The sequence below is a fragment of the Aptenodytes forsteri genome, unplaced genomic scaffold (assembly GCF_000699145.1).
Source record: "Aptenodytes forsteri isolate BGI_AS27 unplaced genomic scaffold, ASM69914v1 Scaffold352, whole genome shotgun sequence".
In the NCBI taxonomy this organism is placed as follows: Eukaryota; Metazoa; Chordata; class Aves; order Sphenisciformes; family Spheniscidae; genus Aptenodytes; species Aptenodytes forsteri.
The window spans coordinates 827,973-849,295 of record NW_008794860.1 but is presented as its reverse complement, the minus strand read 5'-3'; the positions used below and the strand labels follow the sequence as shown (position 1 = coordinate 849,295).

The following is a 21,323-nucleotide window of genomic DNA, read 5'->3' as shown; positions in this document are numbered from 1 at the left end:
GTGCCTTAGCATAGCTTCCAGGAGGATCTGTTCCATGATCTTCCCAGGCACAGAGGTGAGACTGACTGGCCTGTAGTTCCCCGGGTCTTCCTTTTTTCCCTTTTTAAAAATGGGTGCAATGTTTCCCCTTTTCCAGTCAGTAGGAACTTCTCCGGACTGCCACGACTTCTCAAATACGATGGATAGTGGCTTAGCAACTTCATCCGCCAGTTCCTTCAGGACCCGCGGATGGATCTCATTGGGTCCCATGGACCTGTGCACCTTCAGGTACCTTAGATGGTCTCAAACCTGATCTTCGTGGGTGGTGGGTGGCTCTTCATTCTCCCAGTCCCTGCCTTTGCCTTCTGCGGCTTGAGGCTCGAGGCTCGAGCACTTGCTGGTGAAGACCGAGGCAATAAAGCAACCTCCGCCTGTTCCAGAGAGGGCCCACATTTTCCCTCAGAAATCATTAATTATATGAACATTTTTTTTAAAAGACAAGTAAATTACACTCAAAATATAAATTAAGCTGAACAAAGAAAAATAACAGAAAATGTCTGGAGGGTACAGCAGACAAAAATAATCCCTTCCTACCCCAAACAGTATTTTCTAACAGATACATCAACAGGGAAACAGGAACGGCTCAAATGAGAACTGAGATAATGGTCTAGTGTTTGTGAACATATCAGATTTTCATGGGCACGTTTAATAGCTCAACACCACCGCTGGTCCTGAGTCCACCTATGCTTGTGCTTTACTATAAACATGTGAAAACCTCCAACAAAGACAGGAGCACTACAATGCTTCATACCTTCTGTGACTCAGCCCTTGTCAACATCACAAAGTAAATTGTGGAAAAAGCTGTGATTTGTAAATATCATGCACCTTTACATTCTGGCCTGGAGATATTCACAAGGCAGATATGCAAGAGGCAAGGGTACGTAAATGTCATGAGTGCTATTATAGAAAATCATAGCAGCTTCACTTTTCTGGCAAGGTGTTATCTCAGTCAAAAAGAATTTAGCAGATAAATTGCGATTTTATAGCAATTGTGATACATCTTGCCATGAAATCTCAGTGGTTCTCTCCAGAGAGCTAGCATCTCTCCAAAAGAGGTATAGATCATCCTCCTGATACAAGCACAAAATCAGTGGGGCTGCTGGTATACTCATGCACTGGGAGAAAAATACACTCTGAATGTCCACAGCCAGGACTTAGAAGTCCAGAGAATATTGATTCTTTGTTTTAACAGATGATATTTGGTTCTCTGCTGTATTCTCCAAAGCCACCCCTTCTCATTGCAGGCTCTCAGGCTAATTCTTCTCACAGGGAAGTGTTTCCCACTCCTCTAAACATTCTCATCAGGACCTTTGCCATCAGCTTTGCTTACCGATAAAGCAAAGAGATATCTGGCTACCATTCATTTCAGCCAATTGACATAAAGGAAAAATTAATCAAAGGAAGAAGATGGCAGAGAATATTCTGCCTCATGAATAATGAGATTTCTTGAGGGGAAAGCCTGAATCATCCACGCTCTGACACGGCAGCAATCCAGGGGAATGGATACTGATACGAGCAGGCTATTACTGGGACAGGCTGGCCGTGGACTAGGACGGTATTTGCCGATGGTGCATCTCTAGACAGAGTTAGAATAAAATGCTCAAAGGATTAATTCAGCCTGTGATTGCAATGCCTCCTGCTGAGGTAGCACAAGAAACAAGGCTTCCAGCAACAAACTGGTCATTAGAGGGCCCAGACCCAGGTCACATGAACTGACATCTGTGTCCAGGAGAAGATGTCCAGGGGACTGAATAAATTTTGCTCTATCATAGATGAAATTTCCCTTCAAGCTCAACAGTCCTCCTTCCTGCATTGAGCTGATACCTATCATCACTGCTGTGTTATCAACACAGAAATGAGTCTTTGCAATGAGATTGGCAGAGAGGGAAAGCACCAGCATTTAAAGGACCAGGGTGGGTGGGCTTTCCTGCAGAGAGCATATTATATCCATCACAGTGTTGCACATATTAGCTTCAGTACTTAAGCTGCTCAATTTAAATGGCAAGGGGTGACCTGGCAAAGGGCTTTCACTGGAGGGAAGACTTTGCTCACCAGCCTTCAAAAGCCTAGTTTTGATGACTTTCAGAAGTCTTTGCAGAGTCTCTTAGGCTGTAGCTGAGTCAGTACTGTGGAGAGCTGTTGACTTGCTCGAAGCATAGGAGGGAATAACCAGATAATTAGGATAATTTTTTCCCTATGCAGTATGAAGGAATCAGCTATTTTCAATGAAGGCTCAAAACTTTCTGGATGCATTCTTCAGGAATTCTGAAATCAACCAGTAGCAAAATGCATTTTATTTAGTGTATTTGTCTATGATGAACTATTTTTGAAAAACCTATGGGAAATTTTCCAATGGAAAATTGCATGAATTCTCCTTGGTTTCATACTCAAGGCATTCTGATCCTCACTTATTAGCAGTTTTCAGGACCCCAAATTCCAGAGTTATCAGTTAAGATGTGAATTCTCTGCACTTTGGCATATCTTGGGTATCAGAGCCCAGGTTGAAATGGACAAATACAATAGCAGAAAAGTCTTACTTTAGTGATGCTGAAATCATGAAAAATAAATAACTGCAAGCAGAGAAGAAAAGACTAAATAAAGGGCTTAAGAGGTACACAAGTCATCCTCCATAAAAAATCATCTGGAGGCAAACACCTATGCTCTTTTTTACTCTGTTCTACAGAAATCCAGCACTTGGTGGGATAAGGTGAGCACGCAATGTCTTCTGTGACCAGCGTATACCGTACTCCGGTAGTATCACACTGACACCCAAGAACAGCTCCCATTGCCTAATTAGCTGTAGACCATGGTTTGCAGCCCCCTAACAAAAGAACACATTTTGCTCTGAACAACTCTCTCTGCTGAAAGCTTCGATATGCATTTTTCCCTGTCTTGGGATTGTTTTACTGTCTGGAGTGAGTTCATTTCCTCATCCGTATAACAATGAGATTTTACAGTACAGTCAGTTTCATGCATCACTTCACTGCAGTGACTAAAATGTAACTGAGCCTTGGTGTGATTGGTGTGAAATCCTGCTGCTTTACTTATCAAGGACTGAAACCACTGGAGTCCTTAATTTAAAACTAGAACTAAAAGGTTCTGTAGGCTAGATGCAAATAACTTCAAAGTATTATTACAGAATGTCTGCATCAGAGATTCAATTTAAAGGCAAGGCAGACATAAAAAGATGCACTGGAGCCATAAGCTGGATACTTGGGGTACAGAGTTTGCCCCCTCCTCCCCCTTAAATCCTATGCTTAAATCCATCCTCATTTCACATAGCGTTATGGCATGTCCTTATCTTGAAACATTGATCTTAATCAGAGGTAAGCACTGAAATCAGGGACTGCAGCTAATACCATGTCTTATTCAGAAGGGACAGCCTTAAAGATTGGAGAGGAGAGAAAACCTGTGCTGCTGGTTACTGATTAATTTTAAAAAGACAGGCAGTCTGTCAGGGTTTCTTTTAACACTTTATCTGTCCCGAATTCATACATGGCCCTAACATTGTCATATCTGAACATTTTACACTTTTTTTCATGCATCAGCCACAGACCAGAGCTGAGGTGTAAGAGACGGTAGCCACCTTCTCGCAGTATTCTGATACCACATGTACCACTTATGGGTAGAAGTTACTCCTGGGGAGATTCCGATTGGACACAAGAGAAAAATTTTTCACAATGAGAACAATCAGCCATTGGAATAATCTCCCCAGGGAAGTGGTGGGTTCCCTAACATTGGACACTTTTAAGATTCAGCTGGAGAGGGTGCTGGGCCATCTTGTCTAGACCGTGCTTTTGCCAAGAAAGGTTGGACCAGATGATCCTTGAGGTCCCTTCCAACCTGGTATTCTATGATTCTATGATTCTATGTCAAGGCCATCTACAAGCAAGGCAAGAAGGATTCAGGCAGGTGCAGACCAGTCAGCCTAACCTCAGCCCATGGTAAAATTAAGGGGTAAATCCTCCTGGAAGCAATGTCCAGGCATATGAAAGACAAGAGGGTGACTGGGAACAGCCAGAATAAATTTACCAAGGGCAAATTGTGATGGACCAACCTGAAAGTCAGCTATGATAAGACAACTGTCTTGCTGGATAAGGTGAAAGCAGCAGAGGCGTCTGCTGATTTTTGACAGTGATCCATAGCATCCTTGCAGCCAAACTGCTGAGATATAATGGGATAGGTGGGCTACAAATTTGGAAGATAACCAGAAGGTCCAAGAGGCTTGAGCAAAATGGTCAGCAATTCCAAGTACAGCTGGTGGCTGGTTACTACCAGTGTTCCTCAGGGGGTAACGCTGGGCCAAACTGCTGAGATATAATGGGATAGGTGGGCTACAAATTTGGAAGATAACCAGAAGGTCCAAGAGGCTTGAGCAAAATGGTCAGCAATTCCAAGTACAGCTGGTGGCTGGTTACTACCAGTGTTCCTCAGGGGGGTAACGCTGGGGTCAGTACTGCTGAAGATCTTCACTGATGATCTGAACAATGGAATGATGTGAACCATCAGCAAGTTTGTCAGTGACATCACATTAGGGAAATTTGTCCATGTGCTGCAGGACTGCCTTTCAGAAGGACCTCAGCAGGCTGGAGAAATGTGCTCGCAAGAACCTCATGAGGTTCAGTGATGACAAATGGAAATTCCTGCACCTGACATGGAATAACCCCACGCATCAGTCCACACTGGGGACACCCTGACTAAGCAGAAGCTTTGCAGAAAAAGCCTTGGCATCCTGGTAGACAGCAGGTTGAACATGAGTCAGCTGTTTGCCTTGCAGTGACAGAGGCTGCACACTGAGCTGCATTAGGAAGAATCTGGCAGCAGGTTGAGGGAGATGAATACTCCCCTTCATTCAGCTCTTGTGAACCTGCATCTGGAGTACTGTGTCCAGTTTTGAGCCCCCTCCATCAGAAGAGAAGGATGAACAAACTAGGAGTTCAGTGAAGGGTGACCATGATGGTTAAGGTGCTGGTCCAAAACAGCCACAGCGAGGCTGAGGGAACCAGATTTGTTTAGTCTGGAAAGAAGACTAAAGGGGGTTCTAATAATCATCTCCAGCTATCTAAAAGGGGCTACAGGGAAGATGGAGCCAGTCTCTTCTTGGATGTGCACAGCAAAAATAGAAGGGGCAAAAATTACAAGTTGCACCAGACTATGCTGACGACAGGCCACGTTAAGAATCATCTGTATGTAGACAGATTATAAGGCTTAGATCCTCAAAGATGTTAAAATGCCTAACTCCCACTGAAGGGACTTGCCCACATTATACAGGGAACAAGTGCAGGGACTTCCTAGCCACTGACCATCCTCCCCTGGATGTCAAGCAGATATCTACATCTCCTTGGGCCTCCCGCCGAAGGCATGCAAACCAATGCCAATTCTGCTAAAATTTCTAATGCTTGTGCTCTTTTTGGCAGCTAAAGAGATGTACTCATGAAAAGGCCTGCATTTGTTATCTTGCCCCTGTTCATATTTTGTGCATCAGCAAGGGATGGAACTGCACTGCGGTTGCAGTATTGTGTGTCAAGTGGGGATCCAGAGCTCAGTTTTAGCTCCTTTTCATGTGTGGCTTACAGTTTATAACAAAGGTTGTTGTGCTGCTGTTTTAATTTTGACTCTGGGCTTTAAAAAATTCCTCTATAAAGCATGGAATTTCTCAGAGACCTATGAATGTATTGAACGCTTTATCCCTAGCATTCATGCTCCACTAGCATAAAGGTGTGTACGAGGGCTGTGTCAGGTAGAGCAGAGGTACTGTACAAGCACTCAAAGACATTCAGAGCTGTGCTGTAGCTGACTGAAGCTATGGCGTGGTTGAACTTGAGTTGGAAAATGCAGTCCCATACATATGATAAACAGTCACATTTTCCACTGGTTAAATCACCTAAATGCACCGACACCGATGAATTTATTCTTCTCCATACTGAATGTTGACCAAACCCTGTGGCTTTTAGTCTTCAACACATATGGCTGATGGTAATCACTGTTTCACTGCACATGCTTAATGATACCACAATAAGCACTTTGTTAAATATACCTGAAAACTTTGGGATCTGTCCAAGTCTTTCTCGTGGGAGCTGGGGAGAAGATGCTGTGATTTGGATTTACTACAGAATCACAATGCCAAGACAAACCTCCTCAATGCAGCAACTATTATTTTAGAGGAATGAGAGATCAGAATTTCAGTGGGGTTATAACTGTCCACATGAAACAAGGTTCACAACATATGGGCCTATTATAGACTGGCAAACCAATTATCAGCTGTGGTATGGGTCAAGTAGCAAAAGTAGGCCAAACCATCAGTGTCGTAAATGGACATAGCTTCACGGAAATCAATGGAATTGAACAGCTTATTCCAGTGATAAATAATACGCTGCAAGTTTCACTAGCATTTTAAAAAAGGGTTTAATAAGAAAAGCTTTCACTGCAGTGACTGACAATAATGTCACGTAAAGCATGAGGGAAAATCTCATTTGTCACAGAGGGGGGAGAGTACATATGCAGGTCTGAATTAGATTGTGAAATGAATAAATGTGTGTGGTTTGCATGCAACAGACAATTTGGTTCCCAATGGAAGAAAGGTGGAAGAAATATCCTGCTTTTTCAGCACAGGGAATACTTTAAATTAGCAGCTATTTGAGAAGGTATTCCATCTACTTGGAATATTCACATTTGTCGTGAGTAAGTGGGCATTCAGCATTTGTGATGCCTGCACTCCCTGTCTGGTGCACTGAAACTTGCTGGCAGCCATCCCAGAACCTTTCAAGGAAGAGTACATGGACGTTTGCAGTAATTTATTGGCCACTGTTTGGAAACCCCTGAGAAATTACATTCCTGAGTCAAAATTTTAACTTCTTGCTAGACCATTGTAAGTAGTGACAATTGAAAACTATTGTTAAGGACATGGCAAAACCTGCCTAATCTTGGGAACCTGTTTGGCAATGGACAGCAGAAACATTCCGTGAAGACTTGTGGTCTCATCTCACTATTCCCCTTCTAGAGAGCAGTGTGGCTATGCCAGCAAGTGTTTATTTATTTAACTTGTAAAGCTGTCATTGCAGACAGATGTTATTGCAAGAATGTCCCACCTGATTAATTTCTTCTGATAGCCAAAGGCTTCTTGCATACTATTTCCCAAAAAGAAAATGAGCTCAGAGGCGTGTGTAGTCTTGTTAATTACCAGAATGTATCTACCCACGTGTTCCTGCTTCCTACGTTTATTTGTGGAAAAAACCTTCCTTTTTAAAGATGAGCCCTTTCTCTAGGTACCATCCCCTAGACATTTGGATCTACTTCTATGATGAGAAACAGTGAACTTTTTCTTTCTCCTTCCTTTCTTCATTTGTACACAAGCCATTTCACAGGCAGAGGTCTTTTCTTTTTAAAATTACAAAGCCTTTTTCAATGGGATGTAAAACTTCAGAGTGAACAACAAAAGATAAATGCAAACAAGCACGTGGGAAAAGTTAAATGATGTTTAACTGATGGTTGGAACTGTTTACAACAGTATCTCTGAGGACCTCTTCTAATATTATCAAGCAGATACATTGATGCTTTCAAAAATTTAAACTGTAGGTTGAAGAGGTTTCCTTCAAACGTGTCTGAATGCTCCTTATGACTCTCTAAAAGAATAGAGATCTATTTGTCTAGAAGTTCAACATAATTGTAGAGTATGGCTGTTTTCTTTCTTGTATCTACCTGTGTAGAATACTAAGAACAATATTAAATAACCCAACAGACAGTGATATCCTTTTAGAGATGCTTTACATTTGTACCAGCCAAATTACTATGACACTGAGGTCAGCTACAACATATTACAGCAATGCAAAAGGAATTATTTTAAGGGATATACTTTATTTGGTATGACTTGCTTTTTTCCTAAAAGTCTAGGATGAGCTTAAGGCTGAATATTCATACTTTCAGAGTTTCTAAAATGCAGCAATGGCTAACAAACCTTTTTGAGTATATTTACAACGGCTGCAAAGGTTATTTGAAACATCTACTTGTCATATTTTCATATAGGAGGTGTACACTGTAGTTTATAGCTTATACCCATAGTTTATAGCTTATACAAGGCCTCTCATTTAAGGATTTTGAAAATGTGAATGTGCATCTTCCCGTTTCTTTTCTGTCCTTTTCTTCCAGTCTGGGTTCCACTGTGATTCTATAGTTGACTGGAGTGGTTAACAGCAAACCTCACCGAACATATGTAGAATTAAATTTAAAACTTCATGTGGTTATTAGTGAGACAAACCTGATACCACTATCTCACTTCAATAGTGTAAATAGAAAGAAATGCATTTAACTCAATAGAGTTGCATCAGTGTTGTAGAGGTGTGAGATCTGATTTTGTAGATGGAACAGAGTTATCATACATACAGATTTAATCAACACACTCTTCATCTTTAAGGTTCTCACAGGAGGTATCCAGGGAGGGAGCAATCTTATAACTGTGTATAAATACATGATGGGAGGGAGTAAAAAAGATGGAGACAGAGTCTTTAAAAGGACAAGAGGTATTGGACACAAACTGTAACACAGGAAAACTTATTTAAACATTTAGAAAAAACTTTTTTTTTTTTTTTTTGTTCTGAAGGTGGTCAGAGGACACAAACTGTAACACAGGAAAACTTATTTAAACATTTAGAAAAAACTTTTTTTTTTTTTTTTGTTTTGAAGGGGGTCAGACACAGGTTGCCCAGAAAGGGTGGGGGGTCTCCATCCTTGGAGATATTCAAAACTCGACTGGACATGGTCCCAAGCAAACTGCTGTTGGTGACCCTGCCTTGAGCAGCGGAGTTGGACTAGACAATCTCCTGATGCACCTTCCCACTTTACCTATTCTATGATTCTGCGAGTTTCAGCTATGCTAAAATACTGTACTTCTTATTTCCTTGACCTTGATCCTTATCTTTGTGGATTATTGATTGCCAAATTAAGAAAACATACCATTTAAATGTCATTTATCACATATCCCTATTATTAGAATTGGTATTCAGCAAAGCCGCCTCTTAAGCTCAATTTCATGGCACAATTTGTATGGGCAGAGAGTTGGATAGGAGCAAAATCATTAGTGATTCATTTATACCATTTATATGACATGTTCTGAAAATGCTGTGAAAGATAGGCAGAGATTACATCAAATTGTTCTAATCTGCCTCAGGGCTGTTCTAACTAAGGATAAAGAATAAAACCCAAGCTGGAAGCAGAAACAGATAGATATCTGAAATAAATGATGATATAATCTATTGGTCTCTATGCTGCAAGGTTATCCCAGTGCCTATAAACATTCCTCAGAGATCCACAGTGTCTTTGTTTAAAACCCACCAAGCATTTCTAATTTAAGGACTTGTTAAAGCTGTTCCCTGCTCCTGACATCATCCAAAAACAAGCCTTTAATCCTGTCAAAAGTTTATGACTAAATAAAAATTCTTAACTGAAATTTTTTAAGGATTTGATTGTAGTGAGGTACTTTTGTCCGGAGGGCTGCTAACAGTCAGGGAATTTGGCCTTTAGTTTGAAGACAAAAGAAAAACTGTTATAAAACATTTTTTGCTTATTCCTGTAACCAAAACAGCAACAAAAAAATCCCATTAAAATAAATCAAGTGTTAAAAGTAATAACTGGAAAACTCTTTATGTCTTTTACAGTGTTATGCAAGAAGCTGAATTACATGTGTACTAAATGGAGAAACCTTTACGTATCTGAATTTTCTGAGCACTACCAGATCAGATTGATACCTGTAGCCTACATGATCGGCATCATTAAAGCAGCAAATGCTATTTTATATATACGTGGTCATTTAAACATATAGGGTACTAGGCCAAATATGATCTGAGAATCAAATTAAATCTGGAGAGCAGAACCAGTACAGGATCCAGGTTTCTAATCAGCTTCTCTTAAAATCAAAACAGACCCTTTATTTCTTTTGTATATATGTCTATCAGTGCCAAATCCAGCCTGGATATAAGGGACACACAGCTCATGTTTCACAGACCCCTAAATGAGATCAAACTGATCTCAGAAGTGATGCAGCGGCAGTCAGGTGACGTTTTTCACAAAACATGGGCTGTTGTGGTTGCCTGAAATTTCTGAAGTGCCAAAATGGAACAAAGTAAAAGGGTTCAGTTTTCACCGGATGGGTGCTCAGGGCTTTATCGCAGATTTCTTTGAAGTGCTGAGCCCAAAAACAGACAGCCAACATGTCTTGGAAACTGTAGGTCAAGTTGGCTGTGTATCTACTAATACATTGTATGTACCTGAAGTCATTCTCCTGCACAAAGGTCAACAGCCACGGGACAGCCCACATCCCTATCGTAAACCTCTTACCCTCCAAGACAGGGTGGCCACATGCAAACTGCCCACCGGGAATGGCAGCTGGACTCTGCCAACTCCTGGTTTTGCCCAGCAATGACCTCCGAGAATGACACTTGGCCTGGGCCAAAACTAAGCAGACAGCAGGCTGACAATTTAGCAACATGATGATTGGATTTCAGGGCCTGGGAGCACTCCTTGACACTATTTTTCCTAATACAGATGCAGCCTATACATCCTTTTTCAGATCAAAGCACATTAAAGCCTCATCATTTGATAGCAAGCAAGTTACAAACATAGAATTAAAATCCTGTCTCCCTGCTTAGCACACGCTTAACATAGGGGGGATGGGATTTGAGATGCAAATAAACTGCAGATTGCACAGAATCAGAACTGTGACTTGGGCATTATATTTATAAAGTTATAAAGAAGAATGCATATGAATACATATCTTGGAAATGGAAGACAATATTAAGAAGAAAACTCATATAAAATGTTTCACTCCAGATCTTCTGTGAAAACTACAGCAATTGTCACCTTGGAGAACCCTAACAGACCTCCTAGATCCGTGCTTGCACATAAAGGGCGATTTCATCAGGTCCTTCGGTGCATGGTTACCCCAGAGCACGACTGTCTCTTCTAAACAGTGTTTCTTTATCATTATGGGTTTGTACTGCTAGCTTAACATCTCTTTGCTTTACCATTTGGTGGATGATTTGAACTAACAGAAGGAAACAAGAAACATAACCCAGAAATGTGTGCTTTGCTCAATTACAGACAAAGATGTTAAACCATAATAATGTTCCCCACCAACATAATGAAAAACAGTGAGACGTTCACATCCTAAAAAACCAGCTGCACATACAGGTGTCTGCACCAGATGCTTCCCTAAGCACAATGTGATAAAAGTGATTATTCCTCACTCAACAGAGAACAATCCCTAAGCAGGGTATTTAAAGGGGGATGATAGTGCAGGTAATTAGGAGCCCCATGCCTTACACACAAAGCAATGTTTAAGCGGGTGAAGCTGAGAACCATCTGTCCTTTACACATGGGCCTATGTTTTTATTTGTGAATTCATCATAACGATGGGCAGTTTTCAGTCTGATTTCTCAGGCAGGATTGTACTCAGTAAGAAAATGATTACGGATTAAATGACTTATCCCTGGTTTTAACAGGTGGTAGCTTGCCCTGTGGCTCCAACAGGAACACGGGCACCAGAATCTAATACCTTACCAATGGACATTTCTGTGAGGAGTGAAGGAATAGCCTGGTCTTGCCCCAAATTATGTATGTAGTGTCTTTTCCTACCTTTGGACTTCCTGTCGTGGTAGCTCCTGCCTCGATAATGGTGGCCACTGTCTGTGTACAAATTCTCGAGATCTTCTTGCCAGGAGTCTGGGTTAAAGTGTTTGAGCAGATCCTCCACCGTGTCAAATGCAGCAATGGTCTGATCCAGTGCTTCCGCCGTGAGTGTAGGGTCAGTCACTGATGGAGAGGGATAGGATACCCCCTAAGAGTGACATACATCTCAGTGTACTTGGAATAAATTACAGCACCACTTAAAACAATTGAAAACAGTTACTACGAAACTTGTCTCATTAATGACTGAAACAGCTACTTTGGGCCATCTTTTGAAGTCCTTAGCTGCGTCAGGCTTTGTTATGCCTGTGTTTTCTTTTGCAAGGAGAAGAGGCATCAAGAACTCCCAAGCAAATCCCAGAGGAGATGCAGGGAGTGGAAGCACTGCCACTGCTGGACTGTCAACATGCACACGCAGTCCTCAAAGGGGACAACAGTTTGCACATATACAAAGATGTAATGGAAATGTCTTTTGAAACCACTGTGATGGCCATGACGACAGAACGGAGGTGCCTTGTGGTGCTGGGGTGGTGCCTTCACAGCTCTGCCAGCTCTGTTGGTAAATTCATAATAGGCAGATCAGAAACCATAGCAGAGAAAGACAAAGGCAACAAGTCCACTAGATTGTCTGTCTTTCCCTGGTCAATCTGGACAACGAATTTGGCTGGGTTAAAGACTTGAAAAGATGGCCCTTTATTCCCAAGAATTAAATGTGTTACGAAATACTGATGAATGACAATTTTCCCACCCTTTTACCAAAAATACAAATTACTAAGCAAATGAGAAAAACCATGATATTTGGATCTCAGCAATGTAACAATGAATATTGGGATTACCAACATAGTGATATCCTCACAATTATATCATAATAACAAATGGAATATTATTTCCAACCAGGAAGGGCCAAGTACCATTCTCTGAGTGTATTTGGTTCCCACTGAACTTATGGCACAACTTAACTTTGACAGAAAGATTGCAGCAATTTCATTTTTACTGGAGAGGACTTTAAACATTTTTAATAATTGTTATTTAGAATTGCAATATTCACTATCCTGATATCACTTTTTCCCCTTTCCAACCACAAAGCCTCATAGTATGTGTAAAATATGTGTAAGAAAAACTATTAATGCAGATCTTTTACTTTCTGAAGAACCACAATCAAAATAACTGATTTTGTCCAACAAGAAGCATAATACAGCACAAGAGTTCTGTTTGGATTTTGGTCTTAAAAGTTAAAACACTGGGGGAAAACCCCTGGAAACCTTCTCTCATGAAAACCCAGCTGTGAAGTAATGTAGCAGAAATATGCCATTTAAAATTAATGGCCCCCCAAAATAGTTTTTTGCCTCATCTCCCAAGTAAATGCATATGTTAAACTATTAATCTTTGTGATTAACTTCGCTCAGTTGGGTAGTAATGGAAAGGCCAACTCATTTGAGTAAAGTTACTCACTTGTTTGCAGGATTGTATTCTTCAATGCTTACTAAAATAGTTTTAAAGAATGTATGTCTTCTAAAATAAAACTTTTGTCTTTAACTGTAAGTTATATCACAAAATTAACAATCCTTTATATTTTACTGCATGTTTGCTGAAAGTACAGACTCCAAATTATTAAAAACAAGAAAGAGAAGAAATAGAAAACATTACAATTGTGCAGTCAAGAAAGCATAGCTGCACTTTACTGCTTATCGCCAACAGCACAAAAGTTTCAGAGGGCGCACTTGTGACTGCAATGCCTCTACAATGCAGTGCTAAATAAGACACAGTGCAGATGGCTGTAAAAATTCATGACCCAGTAAAAGGGAAAGCATACCTCAAAGCATCTCTCCTGACTTCTAAGTGGCTTGGAATAGAGACCGTCAGAGAGATGGGAGCTGCAGGAGATGAAAAGCTCACGCCAGCAAAGTGAACACAGCGTTGTTACCTAAAACAATGCTGCAGGAAAGACTGTGCTGTAGACAGGTATCATGAAGTATGCTAATGCAGTTATTGAGGTTACAAAAGAAAAATGCACCCAAATGCTACTTGCTCATTGAGGAGAGCTCAGTGGAGCTCATGGCCTGTCTGTGACTGCAGCCCAACAGGGAAACGTCTGCCCCCGACTACCTTTCAAAAGTGAGGGAGATGGTGCAAGGATGCTGAAGAAACAGCAGCATAAAAATCAGGCCATAGGTGTGTGGCTTAGACGATGCGAGAGTTTTTTTTCACGTGTTCAACTGTGCATTTCATTACAGAACTGCAGGTCAGGCTGTGAATTTGCAGGGCATTTCAAACTCATACAGGCAGCAGGGATTCCCCATTTTCTCTTCATACAAAAAGCTCCTACCCAAGAGATTTGTGCAACCTCGCTCACACACAGAAGCAAGCTTAACTTTTTCTCACTGACAGCCAAGTCAAGAGGAATTATGTCAACAGCTCAGATAACCTCCTGGCAGCGACATCATGTGACAGGCCCAAAAGCAACTTCAAAGCTGCCAACCCAACTGCTCTCTTTTGTCCTGCCAAGAACTAGGCCTAGCTTTAGAAGAGCTTGTGCTCATCATAATCTGGCTTCTGAGATCACATCCAAAGATAGGGCAAGAGGAAGAGTGAAATGCAAGAAGCAGCGAAGAGCAAAGATTTTCCACGTTATGTACCTCTTCTATGTTTCTTAAAAGCACTGAACACATTTTTAATTTCATGGGACACAAAGGTATCTTTTTTGTCAGTGCTCTTACCCTTAATTTCTATTGCCCCATTCTTTTATATTTTCTATCTGCATTGTGAAGTTGACAGGCAGTTCAATGTGCATCGCAGTTGTTTGTCATAACATTACTTCACAAATAATGGAATTTTATTTCCTTTTTTTTCTGCGTTTGCAATGCTGGTTTAAGGGCAGAAGTATTGGTTTAGCTTTCTGAGAAAAAAAAAACAAACAAGAAATATGGTTCTGTGATATGACATCAGACAAGGAAGAATAAATTTGCTGACCCTCGAATTTTAATTCTGAGAGTTGTAATGTACCCAGTTCCTAAAATGAGCCTCTGGGTTGCCTGTGGGTTTGAGGGGCAAAACTTAGATCTGCCATCCTAACTGAGTATCAGCAGAAGAGTATGTCATCTTGTCAGCAACTGACAAGTCTGAGTTTGTCCTTCTGCCTCTCAGGAACACAGCAGAATCCCGGAACATTTCTCTCCTGAAGAATTCGGATGTCCTCAGACTTTTCCTTGGTGCCTTTGGGAAAAATTACTCAACCTCTCTACCTTATTTTCCCTGAGGATAAGAAAGGGCTAGTGGGTGCAATGTATGCCCAGTGGAAGAAGGTATGTTTTATTAGAATAGGGGATGGCATGGAAAAACCAATGAAACTGGGGTTCTGCTTCTGGTTTAGCTGTATGTTTCCATGTGACCTTGGGCATCAGTTTGCTACCTGTACTGAACTTTCCTACCTGTAACACATTAACAACAACTTTTCAGAAACAAATAGATGTGAAAGATGAATAAACTTTTTTTTCAATATGAAAAGAATACTGGATTATTGTTTGGTGCATTGTGCACCTTATGATGTTAAGGAGGATAACTAACATGGCATTTACCATATACTTGAGCTCATTTTCATAGTTACCTGATGAGGGAGCCCTAGGCTTACATTTTCAAACATCAGCCTACCATATTTTTAAGCAAAATATTCTATCACATAGATTTTTTTTCCAACCCCATATTAGAATGAAAAATAAGTTTATGTCTTTCAGTAAAACAGTGTTTTAGCATCTCCTGCTTGGCACATCCAGCAGATCTCAGCCCTGCTAACATTACTACTCAGGACTTTCAGCACAATTAGTTCAAGGCTATCAATGCATCGTATCATGAAGGGCAAGTGTCATTTACAAACTCAAGGGTAACCATGAGTGAGATTGGCTTAACCTCTTCTGATTTTGGTAATCAGAATCGCTGCCGGGCTTGGACACTAATCAGTAGAATTTACCCATATTTTATTTACTGCTCCTCCACTGGCAATTCCTGGCAGCTACTGTAACAAAGGTGCCGTCACTAAACCCTCTCCCATGAATGCTCCAAACATTGGTCTCAAGTCTGCTTTGAGCACTTACCCTCATCTCATGTGTTTTAAGAGGAGTTTATAAGAGCTGTGACATGGTGCTGACCAGCCAGCAGAGCACACAGAAGAAGACTGCCCATATTGCGAGTTCTGATGCTACATTGCTATTCCCCAGAATTTAACTTTACTTGGGAAACAAAAGAGGGGACAGATTTTTGGCCAATGACACAAATCAAATGTGATGAAGAGAAAAATAAAATTTTATACTGGATTACTTGTTTTCTTTCTTTTTTTTTTTTCAAGTCGCATTTCACTGCTGAATATGGAGACTTCAGGTATAATAATTTATTATAAACACTTAAAAAAATCTCAGTATTGACAATGAAAAGCTAGATCCATTTTCCTGCCAGCCTGTTTTAAGTATAGTCTTCTATTTAGGTCAAGACATTTTACAATTGAAAATTGTAAGGAGTTTATCTTGTACTTTCATCTTGGCAGGATGAGTTTGAAAGCAAGAAATGTTTCTCAATGGCTGTCTCCTGTGGTTACAACAGCTGATGGCACATCCTGAATCTTTTCTCCTTAAAAACACACTTGTTGACTCCAGTATGAGTTGGATAAACACTTATTTAATCTTCTGCCAAAGGTGAATACATGATTCCTCTGTGCAGGTGCCATTTGAGTGAGTTCGATTCAAGTCATCCTATCAATCCATCCATGGGCAAAATAGTAACAAATTACTTACTGAGACAGAGCTTGTGACTGACTCCCAGTTGGTTTCTGAGGCTGCATGCTGGAAATCATCCTAAGGGGAAAAACCCACAGGAAAAATCACCATTAAGGCAATGTCCTAAATTAACTGCGGAACCTAAGAAACGTCTCAGCATTCAACATCTGTCACCTTTTTCAACCTCTTTAATGCAAGAGGCCCTTGCCATGAGTCATTCCTAAATAATACTACTTGCATTCAGGTTCCTCCCTTTTCACTGTTAATAAACTACCTCCTTGTAAGCTTGCTGGGGCAAGGATAGGTATTATTATTATTATTATTATTTGTAATATGGTATACGATGCTTTGCATAGCAGGACCTAATCTGGTCAAGGCCATTACATTTATCTTCCAATGTAAATATTAAACACCCCCTCTGTATGTCTACGATCAGAGTATTAATGCTGTTCCCCAGACTGATCTGTTCTGGAAAGAATGTGGACATGCTAATATGCTGGTACTACTTAGTCAAGGTAAAAAGCAGGGCAATCTAATCCATTTGAAATGTAGTCCTAACATGACCGTACTGCTTTTGGTGCTTGTGCTGAACAGGACTTGTTCATCTGTGCAGAGCACTGAATGGCACTATGTCCTTTACATCAAAAAACACAGCCACAATACATTCACATTAGAAGTGTCATCGCACAAAACCCCTGGGCATTGATGGTTAATTTGAGCACAGGGATGGGATTAATCTCACCTACCTTTGGACATTTGAGGCTGGTGAGGGGTCTGGAGAACAAGTCTTATGAGGAGCGGCTGAGAGAACTGGGGTTGTTTAGCCTGCAGAAAAGGAGGCTGAGGGGAGACCTCATTGCTCTCTACAACTACCTGAAAGGAGGTTGTAGCGAGGTGGGTGTCGGTCTCTTCTCCCAAGTAACTAGCAATAGGACGAGAGGAAATGGCCTCAAGTTGCGCCAGGGGAGGTTTAGATTGGATGTAAGGAAAAATGTCTTTACTGAAAGAGTGGTTAAACATTGGACCAGGCTGCCCAGGGAAGTGGCTGAGTCCCCATCCCTGGAGGTATTTAAAAGACGTGTAGATCATAGAATCATAGAATCATAGAATCATTAAGGTTGGAAAAGAGCTCTAAGATCATCGAGTCCAACCAGCAACCCAACCCCACCATGCCCACTAAACCATATCCCTAAGCGCCACATCTGTACTCGGCCCTGGTGAGGCCGCACTTCGAATACTGTGTTCAGTTTTGGGCCCCTCACTACAAGAAGGACGTCAAGGTGCTGGAGCATGTCCAGAGAAGGGCAACGAGGCTGGTGAGGGGTCTGGAGAACAAGTCTTATGAGGAGCGGCTGAGGGGACTGGGGTTGTTGAGCCTGCAGAAAAGGAGGCTGAGGGGAGACCTCATTGCTCTCTACAACTACCTGAAAGGAGGTTGTAGCGAGGTGGGTGTCGGTCTCTTCTCCCAAGTAACTAGCAATAGGACAAGAGGAAATGGCCTCAAGTTGCAGCAGGGGAGGTTTAGATTGGATGTAAGGAAAAATTTCTTTACTGAAAGAGTGGTGAAACATTGGAACAGGCTGCCCAGGGAAGTGGTGGAGTCCCCATCCCTGGAGGTATTTAAAAGACGAGTAGATGAGGCGCTTAGGGACATGGTTTAGTGGACATGGTGGTGTTGGGTTGACGGTTGGACTCGATGATCTTAGAGCTCTTTTCCAACCTTAATGATTCTATGATTCTATGATTTACAAAGCAAACATCTAATCTAGTTGCTCCTGTTTCCATTTACAGCCAACTAAAACTAGCATTTTTAGGGTGCAAATCATCTGATCTATTTTAGAAAGTTTATTTGGGATGACATTGCATACTAAAAATGTTTTTTTTGTCTCTATTGTCTACAAAGGGAGCCTGGGAGGACTAGCTTAGATACAGATGTCAAAATTGTATGTATTGACATGTGGTCATCTGAATCCCAATCCACTTGTCTGATGAGTGATGGGCAATCATTACTTAAATAATGAAGAAGCCATTTCTTTAATCTTTTGGCAGCTTTACTCATTTCCAACTGTAATAATTAAATCATGAAAAATGGAAAAAAAGGCAGCATTACAGAATGGTTATTAAAGATGTACATGCAGTGAATAGCTAATGATCGGCATGAATAGGCAGGTAAGGAAAGTGGACTGAAGTGACAGCATATCAAGATTTTCATTTCTAATAACAGAATTTATAATGAAAGGATTTAAAGAAGATGGATCAATGCCTGGGCTCACCACTTTACACTGACTCACTATCTGCTATGCATTTTTTAAGTTGGCAACTGAAAGGGAAAATGGAAGGGTAGCTGCTCAGCTGATGCTCTGTAAACTCAATGCTGCATTGGACCATACATATATGCATATATTCAACGATTTCTTAGGAATGCAAAAGAGAAAATTGATCACATAATCTGCTAATTCATCAATAAAATTCTCCTTTAGTCAAGAAGGAACAAAGCTGCTTTCAGATCCAGACTGGTATACGTGGTATTTTAACGTTTTTCATTTGCTATAGAAAAATATTCAAATGTCCCAAAAGTCACAAGATTATTTATTCAATATTGTTACTGCTTCTTCTTCCTTAAAATGTTCCTTTCTCTCAAATTTGAGGCAGCAAAACTGTAGTGATTTCTTCAGTACTTAAGATTAGCAGAAGTTAAGAAACCCCGTCACACTAAGTGATGACTGAAACTGCAGGTCTATTAAAACATTAATAATTAAAGTGGTCATTTTCTTCTAGGAATACAGAAGCAAAACATTATTGGTGAAATTTTTAATGCAGATTTTTTTATAAACAGTAAAGAGATCTGCAAATGCTATGATCAGGTCATAAATAATTCAGGAGCAGTGGGCTACCTTGGCCACATTCTTTATACATTTGGTTGCCCAGTTCTTGACAAGCCACGATTTAAAGTACATAAAAATGGATTTCAAAAGCTCATGGATCCTCTGGTAATGGTTGCCAGTTGCAAAACTTGGAAATCATTTCCTCTCTGTCATTAGCTTCCATTTAGCACTTCCAGAAAAAAGTGGCATTGAGTTCTGAGGCATTATTTTGAAACAGGAACAATCTGCCTCATTGAATGTCTGGAGGAGACCATAGACAAGGAATAATTTTGTGTTTGAAGTGACGGTCCCCTTGTGTTATCTAATTGTAGACATCAAAACTGTTTCTTTAGTCTATGATTCTTTGAGATGGTTGATGCCAGGGAACCCCTCCAAAACCCTGAGATGGACGTGTACCACCTGCTTCTTGGATCTCAAACCTGATGACTGCACATTTTGACTCTGATTATATTTCATCTGCATAAACTATTCACAACTATATGGCTTTGTTCCACCATCACTCAAGGCAGCTGCAGTCATTCTTGGCTTCTCAGAGCTTTCAACCTCTACAGTTTTAAGATTATTATTATCTATGGCTTCTGCTTGTAGCTATTTCAAGTAATAATATCAAAGTGGTTCTCATCATTACAAAACCCTCTCCTCCTTTCTCACCATTGTCCCTAGCAGAACCTGAAGGACAAATCTATTTTCAGTGCTATCTATTCAATTCATACTACCTTGTTTATATGAATTTGCATATGACCACTTGAATATTGTTTTCTCCATTACTTAAAATGACATTAAAACTTTTAGTTAAAACATTAAAAAATCTACATCTTTTTTAACTGAATACTGGAAAAACAGGGTGGTAATAATTTGACTACATCACCCTGACAACAGTGCTTTTATTTTCGTATGTGTGTCATGGTAACATAACATTACATGAGACTTCAGTAAAGCACTGCATTAACTGTTCTACTAGCAGCAAAAATACAGGCAAAGCAACAGGGCTACCAACCACCTTCTGATAGCAGCTACTTTTATTAAAGAAAAATGACTTCCATACCTCAACTTCCAAAATTACACCTCAGCACGACAAATCCTGAGTCAGTCCTTAGAGTTAAATATGTATGGACATTGATGTATTGTTCTTGGCTCTGTATCAGACAAAGATAAGCTACTTTCTCCTTCGCAGACTGACTTTGTCTATAGCCTGTCTCCCACCACTGATCTCCAATAAGTGACAGAGTCATGGGGAATACTCTTTGTTTCACCTAGGGTTTTCACAAGTGGAGCTCATGAGGCAAAATCACTGCTATCAAGGATATATGAGACTGCAGAGCCAGATAGGACTGGTTGCTGAGGAAGATGGTTTGCAGCCTGGGGGTCCATGACCTGCAGCAGCACGGCTCTGCCGGGCTCAAGCCATGGGGTTTGGCAGGGTCAGTAGGAAAAGGAAGGCATCAGGAAGACAACCAGGGATGAGGCTGGGAAGCTCACCAGTTTGAGAAGCATGTTGTCCAATGACTCACTTGGCTGTACCACAAATATGGCAAAACATGTGAGTCCTCCCAGCCATGCTGAATTACTACCTGGTCCTCAAATTAAAAGCAAGCAGCACTTTCTAATATTTCTGTGATTCTTCATTTTTTACATACTTTATCACTGTAGTCCAGTCTTTTGTCATCTTGGTGCTGGACATTTATGAGGCATAATGCCTGGGATAGGCAATAACTGCCACAAGACAGGCACAACACACCAGCAGCTCTCTCCAGTGAATAGAAGCAGCCACATATCTCTATAAGCTCCTCTCTGAACTCTTTCTCCTAATCTGCAGGTCCCTGGGTGTTGTGGTTTAACCCCAGCCAGCAACTAAGCCCCGCACAGCCGCTCACTCACTCCCGCGCAGTGGGATGGGGGAGAAAATCAAAAGGGTAAAAGGGAGAAAACTCGTGGGTTGAGATAAAGACAGTTTAATAGG

General features: G+C 40.9%; 1 protein-coding gene across 5 annotated transcripts in view; it reads right to left on the bottom strand.

Annotated features, from left to right (window-relative positions):
• PDGFD (platelet derived growth factor D) overlaps window positions 1-21,323 on the bottom strand; it is a 157,459-nt gene that overhangs the window by 20,770 nt on the left and 115,366 nt on the right. For 4 of the 5 annotated variants that reach the window (XM_009274619.2, XM_009274621.2, XM_009274620.2 and 1 more), the window contains 2 exons: window positions 16,497-16,556; window positions 11,665-11,866 (listed from right to left, as the gene is read on the bottom strand). In XM_009274619.2, coding sequence (XP_009272894.1) covers window positions 11,665-11,866; window positions 16,497-16,556 — 262 coding nt within the window. The remainder of the gene's footprint in view (window positions 1-11,664; window positions 11,867-16,496; window positions 16,557-21,323) is intronic. The other variant, XM_009274623.2, reaches the window with a different exon arrangement.